An 11,798-nucleotide genomic window follows, 5' to 3' on the forward strand; every position below is an offset into this window, starting at 1 on the left:
GTGCAGCCATGTTTTCTGCGTCTGACACAGCAAATGGAGCACATCCCTCTGTAAGTGCGATAAAGCATTGGCTACCACAGAGTTTCCCACGCACAGTACTCAAGGCTCGCTACTGTCTGGTGTGACATGGGGGGTCATTCCAAGTTGATCGCTCACTGCCGATCAGGTTTCTACTGCGCATGCGTATGCACCACAATGCGCACGCGCGTCGTACGGGTACAAAGCGGATCATTGCTGAGCGATGGTTTTAACGAAGAATCCATTCACACAGCCGAACGCAAGGAGATTAACAGGAAGAAAGCGTTTGTGGGCGTCAACTGACCGTTTTCTGGGAGTGGCGTGTCCGGCCGGGTCTCTGACGTCAATTCCGGCACCAAAAAGACTGATGTGATCGCAGCGGCTGAGTAAGTTCTGGGCTACTTAGAAACTGCACAAAATGTTTTTGTACCGCTCGGCTGCACATGCGATCGCACACTTGCAAAGCGAAAATACACTCCCCTATAGGCAACTATGCGTTTGCACGGCTGCTAAAAGTAGCTAGCGAGCGATCAACTCGGAATGACCCCCATAGACCGGAGTAAAAGCCAAGATAAGTTTTATTGTCACCGCAGGCAGTATGCAGGCACTTACAGGATTCACAGGACAGGTTAGTTCTTTTCTTCAAATACAGCAAACACAATTCTTCAGTAGACCGAAGGTCCATGACTCCTAACAGTAACCACCTCCTGACCTATCCCCTGGGCAGCTTGTCCACCTTCAGGAGCTGTGTTCTTTGTGTCCATTTACCAGCAACTGACAGGTGCCTGCAATCCAGCCACAGCCCTGCAGATCTACACCCGTGTCCGATTTATGCCGCCCTCTGTCACACTGGGTTTTAAGGATACTGATGCTTGCGCACAGATGATATAATTAAACAGACTGAATACAGGTCAAATTAACTCACCTGTGCTTAAACGTGGATATCCTGAAAACCTGGACTGTTAGGGTGCTTGAGGACCGCCGAGCTAGCCTATTCTCAGCCGCGTGCCAGTGTGCATGAAAGACAGTGCCCCCCTTACATGCAACAGAACAGACGCTGCAGCAGGATTACCGTAAGGGGAGACGGAGGACATACGGTGGAAATGCGGATCTTGTCCTGTACTCAGATTTTGCCAGGTCTGTGTAGATAAAATGGAGACGTCACAGAAAACAACCAATCGGCTTCTGTCATTTTACAGCCCCTACTAGATAAATGACAGAAGCTGATTGGTTGCTCTGGGAGACTTGTCCACGGCTTGATATATCTCCCCCTAGGACAATGTGACTTCCATGTTCTCTGTTCCCCTGGGCAGACAAGGGAGGGGGCGGCGAGGCTGGGACAGGGAAAAGGTTGGGGCCTCATTCTCAAATGTTAGTTTCCAGCACGTGGTGGCTTTCTTCCTCTGCCCGCCTTCCCATCATTGTGCTGTATGTGCGGTATTGTGACCTTGCCAGCCCTCCCCCTGTAATCTACTGTGGTTGGGATCCGCGTCAGAGCGTTGTGTTAATGACGTGGGATAATTGCAGGTACGCCGCACGGACGGATGCGGGATGTCTGTATGAGCTGAATGTGCAGCTTCTGTCTGATAGCCGAGACCTGATCACTGAGCACAAGAGCGACACCATTACCATCCCAGAGGCCGGTGACAGCGCATGGAACCAGGTGAGTGTCTTCATGACGTCACCCTCTGTAAGTCCTAGACTAAGAGACGGAGATATATAAAGTATACAGAAGAACCGGACATCAGCCACTACTTATGTATATGAAGGCCAATTCTATCACCAGACCTCACCCCAAGACACTTTCTTTTTTTTTTAAAAACCAAGGGGGACATTTACTAAGCAGTGATAAGAGCGGAGAAGTGAGCCGTTGGAGAAGTTGCCCATGGCAACCAATCAGCACTGAAGTAATATCTATAATTTGCATACTATAACATTATACAGAGCTGCTGATTGGTTGATGGAGCAACTTCTCCACTGCTTCACTTCTCCGCTCTTATCACTGCTTAGTAAATGTCCCCCAAAGTGTCAGATTTGACCGCATTAGGGACCATATTCAGTAAGGATTGCAGTGTCTGCTACAAAGCAGTTGCTGCGATCAAATAGTCGCCGGCCAGAAATAGAGAAAAAACGGCCATTGCAGAAATTGCGAATGCATCACAATATGCGGTCTGATCGCAAAACCATACGCAATTACCGGAACATCGAAGATTTTTCCCATTTGCGGCAGGCAAGGTCATCCACAATTCTTGCGACACAAGAGGCTGTAAGTGGTCATCGCTGACGTCAGAGGCCCTCCTTAAAGACGCCTGGACACGCATGCGTTTTTTCTGCCACAACTAGAAAATGGCAGGTTTCCGCCCAGAAACGCCGGCTTCCTGTCAGTCAAACGGCAGCTGCATTGTGATCATGATGTGTATGCAATTTCTGTCGCTATTTTTGCTAGCACGTGCGTAATGCGAACGCTGCACAAGCGCAATCGTTTGATTATCAGCTGGTCTGCGAATCACAAAATTTGCAATCCTTACTGAATAAGGTCCTAGATGTCATGTTCTGGGTATTCTTCCTGAGATCCTTCTGCTATAAAGAATGCTGTTCTTCAAATGGGAGCTGTTGTTGACCACAATGGAGGACACACAGAATAATAGTAATGATATTCACGTGATTTGTATATCAGCTGCACCAAAATGTGTAACTTATATTTTTCTCAGTAAATAGCTAGCACATCCTCTGACGTACCCGTTCTACAACTTTCTGTACATTAGGGGCCTTAGCGTCTGTTCCTGACTGCTCTATGGGGGTAATTCAGACCTGATCACTTGCTAGCATTTATTGCAGCGCTGCGATCTGAACTGTGCATGCACCACAATGCGCAGGCGTGTCGCATGGTACAAAGCGGATTGCCGCTCAGCGATGTGTTTTTGCTTAGAATCCATTCGCACGGACGAACGCAAGGCGATTGACAGGAAGAAGACGTTTGTGGGTGGTAACTGACCATTTTCAGGGAATGTCTGGAAAAACGCAGCCGTGTCCAAGCGTTTGCAGGACGGGTGTCTGACGTCAATTCCGGCACTGGACAGGCTGATGTGATCGCAGCGGCTGAGTAAGTCCTGGGCTGCGCAGAGACTGCACAAGATCTGTTTGCACAGCTCTGATACACATGCGTCCGCACACTTACACAGCGACATTACACTCCCCTATGGGCGGCGACTATCTGATCGCAGCGCTGCAAAAATCGTTTGCTAGTGATCAGGTCTGAATTACCCCCTATGTAGGGATACTTTATTGTATCAGCCCTGTGTATATTAGAAATATAATAATAATATAAACAATTGGTTGCGTATGAACTTCAATGAATTGACACAAACGCTGAAGGATAGACACGACAGCAGCGACATCAGCTTTATATCACTATATGTGCTGTGAATATCACCTATAGAAGGGTAATTACATTCATACAATAAGTGGTGACCTCTGACCTGGACAACGTATCTTCCTCACGCTTCTTCTCAAAGATCCCTTCAGCTCATCGCTACTGTCACCATGTATCTCAGAGGGTGATATTCCGCCATGGTCCTACAGGCCTCGCCCCGCACATCCTATGGGGTCACTGCATTTATTCTGGGTAAATGAATGGAATCCTAGAGCTGCGCTCTGATTAAGATCCTGTCGCTGTGGTCCCCAAACTGCGCACACAAAGCGATGAATAGGAAGACGGAAGTCTCGGAACATCACTGCCTGGTGTCTTCATATGTCATCTGTGTGACACAGACTCCGAGCGCAGTGACGCAACACAGCTTCTATCTCCTTATTCACACAATGGCACTTCGTTAGTAATTAGCCACATATGACATTGGGGGTAATTCAGACCTGATCGCAGCAGCAAATTTGTTAGCAAATGGGCAAAACCATGGTGGTCATTCCGAGTTGTTCGCTCAGTATTTTTCTTCGCATCGCAGCGTTTTTCCGCTTAGTGCGCATGCGCAATGTTCGCACTGCGACTGCGCCAAGTAAATTTGCTATGCAAACAGAATGGTGTAGTTTGATCTGTGCTAAAATGTATATAGTGGCAGCCTATGTGGTAACAAATGAGCCTTCACCAAGACCCCAGACAAGAACCAAACACACAATGTAGTGACCACACCCGGCGCTACTAATTTCACCCAATGAAACAGATCTCCTTAATAGCTTACTTTGATAGTAATGATTACAATTGTTGTCGTGTACTCATTTCACAGAAGATACATGTCTGAAAAATTAAGACATACAAAACATAGTGCAACCAATTTTGGTAATAAATAAAAGGAGTATTTATTTGTTCAACTCACATAGATATGAGTAAATATAGCATATCATCCACCAGATGGCATTGGTCCTTAGTTCTCACAGGGACTTCAGTGCAATATGGGGAAACCTCCACTAGATGGCGTATGACATCAAAACTCCGTAGATATACTGGAAACTCAGAAATGATAGATATATGGTGCAATACGGCTTAACCATACAGGAGTTTTATTTTGACAAAAACACACTTACATAAAACGAATAATTAAAAGCATATATCACCCATCGGTCATCAATACCGGAGACCAGGGTCCAAACAGAGCCAGCTGAAACTGTGTCTTGGACGGGATTCCGGATCGTCAGAACCTTGTGCTTGAGCGCGCTTTCGGTCTCAAAGGACCTTCCTCAGAAGCATAAGGTTCAACACACCAGGAACCATTAAATACCCTCTTAATTGCCCACCCTCCTGCAGACAATCATAATCCTGACGCGCATCGGCTTCCTATACGGAAGTGCGTCACCGGAAGTGACGTTTGCGTTCCACCGGCGTCTTAGTTCTTCCTGTTTGCGTTCCACATAGCGGCGTTTTTCAATTTCAGCATGGATCCGTATAGTAAGAGAGTGTTCAATGGTCCATATATACATCGATGAGGTCATGATCATTTTAGAAGAGACGTGGATCCCAAAAAACAAGATAAAATACAATCCATATAAAAAGCAATAAAAATACATACATTTAAAATTGTGTTAAAATAAGACAGGGGTTCAGAGATCAGGATTCTAAAAACCATTTAAGTTCGAAGTCGGAGTTAAGGCCGTTGGGAATTAGGGAGCCAAGTTTATAGATCCAACGCATCTCAGCTTTGGCTAAGGGGACATCAATATCTTTATCCCGCCATGTTGGATTGATCAATTGGATACCCCAAAAGGATTTGATTCCGCCTACCTTGCCCCCATGTACATTTTTAAAATGGGAAGACAGAGCATGCGTCTCCAACCCTCTTTTTATGTTGTACAGATGTTCCCCTAATCTTGTTTTTAAACATCTTGTTGTTTTTCCTATATATAACAAGGAACATTGACATTCTATGGCGTATATGACGTTTTTGGAATTGCACGTAATAAATTCCTTTATGTCATATTTTATCCCCTTTACCGAAAATTCTTTCAATTTGTTAATACCTTTTGTTGCCCTGCACATATTGCAGGTGGCACAATTTAATATCAATCTAACTACAAATATTAGTAATATAGAGTTAGTTTTCCTGGATCTCTGTATTTATATAAAAAACCAATCAATACAGACCAGGTTATACAGAAAGCCAACTGACTCTACGAGCTATATTAGTATTGACAGTCAACATCATAACAGTTGGCTAGATAGCATACCGTATAGACAATATATGCGAGTAAAGCGAAACTGTACTGACCCTGAAGTGTGTGATAATATATCCACCGATATGACTAATCGTTTTCTACAAAAAGGTTACAGTCTAGAACATCTTACGAAAGCACAGACAAAAGTCAATATTTTTGACCGGAAAGATTTGATTGGCAAACCAAAATTAACCAACAAAGACGACACTTATCAGTGGTCATTTATATGTAACTTTAATTGCCAACACAAAGAAATTGAAAAGGTCTTTGAAAGACATTGGAATGTGATCAAAAAAGATCCTATTATAGGCTCCTGTTTACCAATAAAACCCGCCTTCATTTATAGGAAATCAAAATCCTTAAAAGATAAATTGGTACATAGCTCTATTGAAAATAATAAAAGGAGCAGTATCCGTACCCTGGGTTTTCACCGTTGTGCCGCCTGCAATATGTGCAGGGCAACAAAAGGTATTAACAAATTGAAAGAATTTTCGGTAAAGGGGATAAAATATGACATAAAGGAATTTATTACGTGCAATTCCAAAAACGTCATATACGCCATAGAATGTCAATGTTCCTTGTTATATATAGGAAAAACAACAAGATGTTTAAAAACAAGATTAGGGGAACATCTGTACAACATAAAAAGAGGGTTGGAGACGCATGCTCTGTCTTCCCATTTTAAAAATGTACATGGGGGCAAGGTAGGCGGAATAAAATCCTTTTGGGGTATCCAATTGATCCATCCAACATGGCGGGATAAAGATATTGATGTCCCCTTAGCCAAAGCTGAGATGCGTTGGATCTATAAACTTGGCTCCCTAATTCCCAACGGCCTTAACTCCGACTTCGAACTTAAATGGTTTTTAGAATCCTGATCTCTGAACCCCTGTCTTATTTTAACACAATTTTAAATGTATGTATTTTTATTGCTTTTTATATGGATTGTATTTTATCTTGTTTTTTGGGATCCACGTCTCTTTTAAAATGATCATGACCTCATCGATGTATATATGGACCATTGAACACTCTCTTACTATACGGATCCATGCTGAAATTGAAAAACGCCGCTATGTGGAACGCAAACAGGAAGAACTAAGACGCCGGTGGAACGCAAACGTCACTTCCGGTGACGCACTTCCGTATAGGAAGCCGATGCGCGTCAGGATTATGATTGTCTGCAGGAGGGTGGGCAATTAAGAGGGTATTTAATGGTTCCTGGTGTGTTGAACCTTATGCTTCTGAGGAAGGTCCTTTGAGACCGAAAGCGCGCTCAAGCACAAGGTTCTGACGATCCGGAATCCCGTCCAAGACACAGTTTCAGCTGGCTCTGTTTGGACCCTGGTCTCCGGTATTGATCACCGATGGGTGATATATGCTTTTAATTATTCGTTTTATGTAAGTGTGTTTTTGTCAAAATAAAACTCCTGTATGGTTAAGCCGTATTGCACGATATATCTGTCATTTCTGAGTTTCCAGTATATCTACGGAGTTTTGATGTCATATGCCATCTAGTGGAGGTTTCCCCATATTGCACTGAAGTCCCTGTGAGAACTAAGGACCAATGCCATCTGGTGGATGATATGCTATATTTACTCATATCTATGTGAGTTGAACAAATAAATACTCCTTTTATTTATTACCAAAATTGGTTGCACTATGGCCCTCATTCCGAGTTGATCGCTCGGTATTTTTCATCGCATCGCAGTGAAATTCCGCTTAGTACGCATGCGCAATATTCGCACTGCGACTGCGCCAAGTAATTTTACAATGGAGATAGTACTTTTACTCACGGCTTTTTCATCGCTCCGGCGATCGTAATGTGATTGACAGGAAATGGGTGTTACTGGGCGGAAACAGGCCGTTTTATGGGCGTGCGGGAAAAAACGCTACCGTTTCCGGAAAAAACGCAGGAGTGGCCGGGGAAACGGGGGAGTGTCTGGGCGAACGCTGGGTGTGTTTGTGACGTCAAAACAGGAACGACAACCACTGATCTGATCGCACAGGCAGAGTAAGTCTGAAGCTACTCTGAAACTGCTAAGTAGTTAGTAATCGCAATATTGCGAATACATCGGTCGCAATTTTAAGAAGCTAAGATTCACTCCCAGTAGGCGGCGGCTTAGCGTGTGTAACTCTGCTAAAATCGCCTTGCGAGCGATCAACTCGGAATGAGGGCCTATGTTTTGTATGTCTTAATTTTTCAGACATGTATCTTCTGTGAAATGAGTACACGACAACAATTGTAATCATTACTATCAAAGTAAGCTATTAAGGAGATCTGTTTCATTGGGTGAAATTAGTAGCGCCGGGTGTGGTCACTACATTGTGTGTTTGGAAATTTGCTATGCAGTTAGGAATTTTACTCACGGCTTTTTCATCGTTCTGGTGATCGTAATGTGATTGACAGGAAGTGGGTGTTACTGGGCGGAAACAGGCCGTTTTATGGGTGTGTGTGAAAAAACGCTACCGTTTCCGGAAAAAACGCAGGAGTGGCTGGAGAAACGGGGGAGTGTTTGGGCGAACGCTGGATGTGTTTGTGACGTCAAACCAGGAACGACAAGCACTGAACTGATCGCAGATGCCGAGTAAGTCTGGAGCTACTCAGAAACTGCTACGAGGTGTGTAATCGCAATATTGTGAATACGTCGTTCGCAATTTTAAGAAGCTAAGATTCACTCCCAGTAGGCGGCGGCTTAGCGTGAGTAAATCTGCTAAAAGCAGCTTGCGAGCGAACAACTCGGAATGAGGGCCCATGTGCACTGCAGGGGGGGCAGATGTAACATGTGCAGAAAGAGTTAGATTTGGTTGGGTTATGTTGTTTCTGTGCAGGGTAAATACTGGCTGCTTTATTTTTACACTGCAATTTAGATTTCAGATTGAACACACCACACCCACATCTAACTCTCTCTGCACATGTTATATCTGCCCCCCCCCACCCCCCGCAGGGCACATGGGTTGCCCAACTGCTATCAAATTTGCTGCTACGGTCAGATCTGAATTACCCCTAATGATCTATGGGGGTCATTCAGCGCAGTTTGACGAAATCGTCCGAATCGTGCGTGCTCAGGCAGACACATTGCGGTCACATTCACAATGGATGCGACCACAAGGTGATTGACATTGGCGGCCGTCAGGGGGCCCCCGTCATGACGTTGTGGGGGCGGGCCAAATAGTGGTGGTCTGGGACCAATTTCGGGTGCGGCTGCGTGTCACATACGCAGCTGCTAGAGGTCATCCTAAGTTCCGTGCGTCCACAATCTAATTGCGGGTGCATCGGGAGGCAGCCTTGCACATGGTGGGTGGCCTTACCCTGGGCTGGGCGGCCCCCAGCAGGTGAGGAGACGGGCGCAGATCTGGTCCCATGTCATTCTTCAATGTTCTCATGTAAATGAAAGTTTTCCTGGTACATTATAAAGTGAGTGTAGTGTAATAAGTCTCCTGCGCTTTCCCTGTCGGCAGGTAACCCACACCTTCTCCAAATACGGCCCTGGAGTGCGCTTCATCCATTTCAAGCATGGCGGCCAAGACTCTGTTTTCTGGAAGGGCTGGTACGGCGTGCGGGTCACCAATAGCAGCGTGACCATAGAAGATTAGCAGCCTGGCCCAGAAGAGGTGTCCGCTCGTGGCTGCGGAGAGGACGCGGGAACACCGGAATAAGGAAACAGACACTTTATAGTAATCACATAATAATCTGAGAACATCACCCCATCTGCTGACGTGACTGCCGGCTGCATTCATTCCCCTAACTCCACGCTAGTCTATCGGCCAATATCTTAGCGCTCCAGTTCTATGTGCCCGCTGCGTTACGTGGCTCACGTGGCTAGTAACCACATCTGCTGTATAACAGTACCAGGAGGGGGTCCCGTGTCCGCCCACAGCCGATTACACACCAGAGGAGCCAGGGAGTAGATGTGTGGTGGCCCCACTGGTGAATGAGGTGGGATTGGACCGGAAGAACCTGCAGGACGGACTAATGGTAAATAAATGAGAAGGTGTATGAGGTCAGAAGAGAAAACCGCGCCGCGTCAGTGCTTCTCTGCGTGGGCGACTAATCTGCAGCATATCCCAGTGCGCACGCCCGCTTCACGCCCCTCCAATTATTCCTCATTATTATTCTTACTTATTCATAATGGTAAATGTGCCCACTTTACCAGCGTGTTTCATGCCCAGACTGGTGTTGTGCCAGGCAGAATACAAGTGGGTGATATGTGAGTGACCGGCCTCTGTTGGTTTCAGCTCCTAGCTGTCATTTTTCAAACCCAGGTACTTTATCTCTATCCAAGGCTTAGTAAATAGAGCCCTATGTGTGCTGCTGCTGCTGCCTATGTGCGGGGTAGTGACTGGAAGTGACCGGAAATGACCCCCAGCTGCTGGAACGCAGAGTGTTAGCATGTGGTTAGAGGCGCCAGTGCGGAAGTTTATGGAGTTACATACCCTCCAACACTGCCGAGCTGAAAATCAGTACAAATAAGGGAAGGAGGCGTGGTCATGGGTAAAGGGGGTGTGGCTAAGTGGTGCTCCCATAGGCATCAATAGGAATGGGAGATCCTGAAAACCATTCAATGTAATTGAACACTTTGAGTTTCCCGTCATTAGCCCATATGGTTATTAACACCTAATATAAACCCATTCATCAGCTCTTATCTGCTATACTCAGTCTCACTATTATATGAACCTATGGCTGGAGACCTGATCCACATGCTGGTGTCACAGTGCAGACCCCTGTAATCTCTGGTGGTGTCACAGTGCAGACCCCTGTAATCTCTGGTGGTGTCACAGCAGACCCCTGTAATCTCTGGTGGTGTCACAGTGCAGACCCCTGTAGTCTCTGGTGGTGTCACAGTGCAGACCCCTGTAGTCTCTGGTGGTGTCACAGGCAGACCCCTGTAATCTCTGGTGGTGTCACAGTGCAGACCCCTGTAATCTCTGGTGGTGTCACAGTGCAGACCCCTGTAATCTCTGGTGGTGTCACAGTGCAGTCCCCTGTAGTCTCTGGTGGTGTCACAGTGCAGACCCCTGTAATCTCTGGTGGTGTCACAGGCAGACCCCTGTAATCTCTGGTGGTGTCACAGGCAGACCCCTGTAATCTCTGGTGGTGTCACAGTGCAGTCCCCTGTAGTCTCTGGTGGTGTCACAGTGCAGACCCCTGTAATCTCTGGTGGTGTCACAGGCAGACCCCTGTAATCTCTGGTAGTGTCACAGGCAGACCCCTGTAATCTCTGGTGGTGTCACAGTGCAAACCCCTGTAGTCTCTGGTGGTGTCACAGTGCAGGACCCTGTAATCTCTGGTGGTGTCACAGGCAGACCCCTGTAATCTCTGGTGGTGTCACAGGCAGACCCCTGTAATCTCTGGTGGTGTCACAGCGCAGACCCCTGTAGTCTCTGGTGGTGTCACAGCGCAGACCCCTGTAATCTCTGGTGGTGTCACAGTGCAGACCCCTGTAATCTCTGGTGGTGTCACAGGCAGACCCCTGTAATATCTGGTGGTGTCACAGTGCAGACCCCTGTAATCTCTGGTGGTGTCACAGTGCAGACCCCTGTAATCTCTGGTGGTGTCACGGGCAGACCCCTGTAATCTCTGGTGGTGTCACAGGCAGACCCCTGTAATCTCTGGTGGTGTCACAGCGCAGACCCCTGTAGTCTCTGGTGGTGTCACAGCGCAGACCCCTGTAATCTCTGGTGGTGTCACAGTGCAGACCCCTGTAATCTCTGGTGGTGTCACAGGCAGACCCCTGTAATCTCTGGTGGTGTCACAGTGCAGACCCCTGTAATCTCTGGTGGTGTCACAGTGCAGACCCCTGTAATCTCTGGTGGTGTCACAGTGCAGACCCCTGTAGTCTCTGGTGGTGTCACAGTGCAGACCCCTGTAGTCTCTGGTGGTGTCACAGTGCAGGACCCTGTAATCTCTGGTGGTGTCACAGGCAGACCCCTGTAATCTCTGGTGGTGTCACAGGCAGACCCCTGTAATCTCTGGTGGTGTCACAGTGCAGGACCCTGTAATCTCTGGTGGTGTCACAGGCAGACCCCTGTAATCTCTGGTGGTGTCACAGGCAGACCCCTGTAATCTCTGGTGGTGTCACAGGCAGACCCCTGTAATCTCTGGTGGTGTCACAGTGCAG

The 11,798-nt window shown here is 46.8% G+C and overlaps 1 protein-coding gene across 1 annotated transcript in view; it reads left to right on the forward strand.

The window, feature by feature from the left end:
• LOC134966836 (F-box only protein 2-like) overlaps positions 1–10,471 on the forward strand; it is a 174,817-nt gene extending 164,346 nt beyond the window's left edge. Inside the window, exons 5-6 of the mRNA XM_063943885.1 lie at positions 1,546–1,681; positions 9,139–10,471. Of these exons, the coding sequence (XP_063799955.1) occupies positions 1,546–1,681; positions 9,139–9,273 (271 nt within the window). The 3' untranslated portion in view covers positions 9,274–10,471. The remainder of the gene's footprint in view (positions 1–1,545; positions 1,682–9,138) is intronic.
• The last annotated feature ends 1,327 nt before the right edge of the window (positions 10,472–11,798 follow it).

This window comes from Pseudophryne corroboree, chromosome 10 (genome assembly GCF_028390025.1).
Source record: "Pseudophryne corroboree isolate aPseCor3 chromosome 10, aPseCor3.hap2, whole genome shotgun sequence".
Lineage (NCBI taxonomy): Eukaryota > Metazoa > Chordata > Amphibia > Anura > Myobatrachidae > Pseudophryne > Pseudophryne corroboree.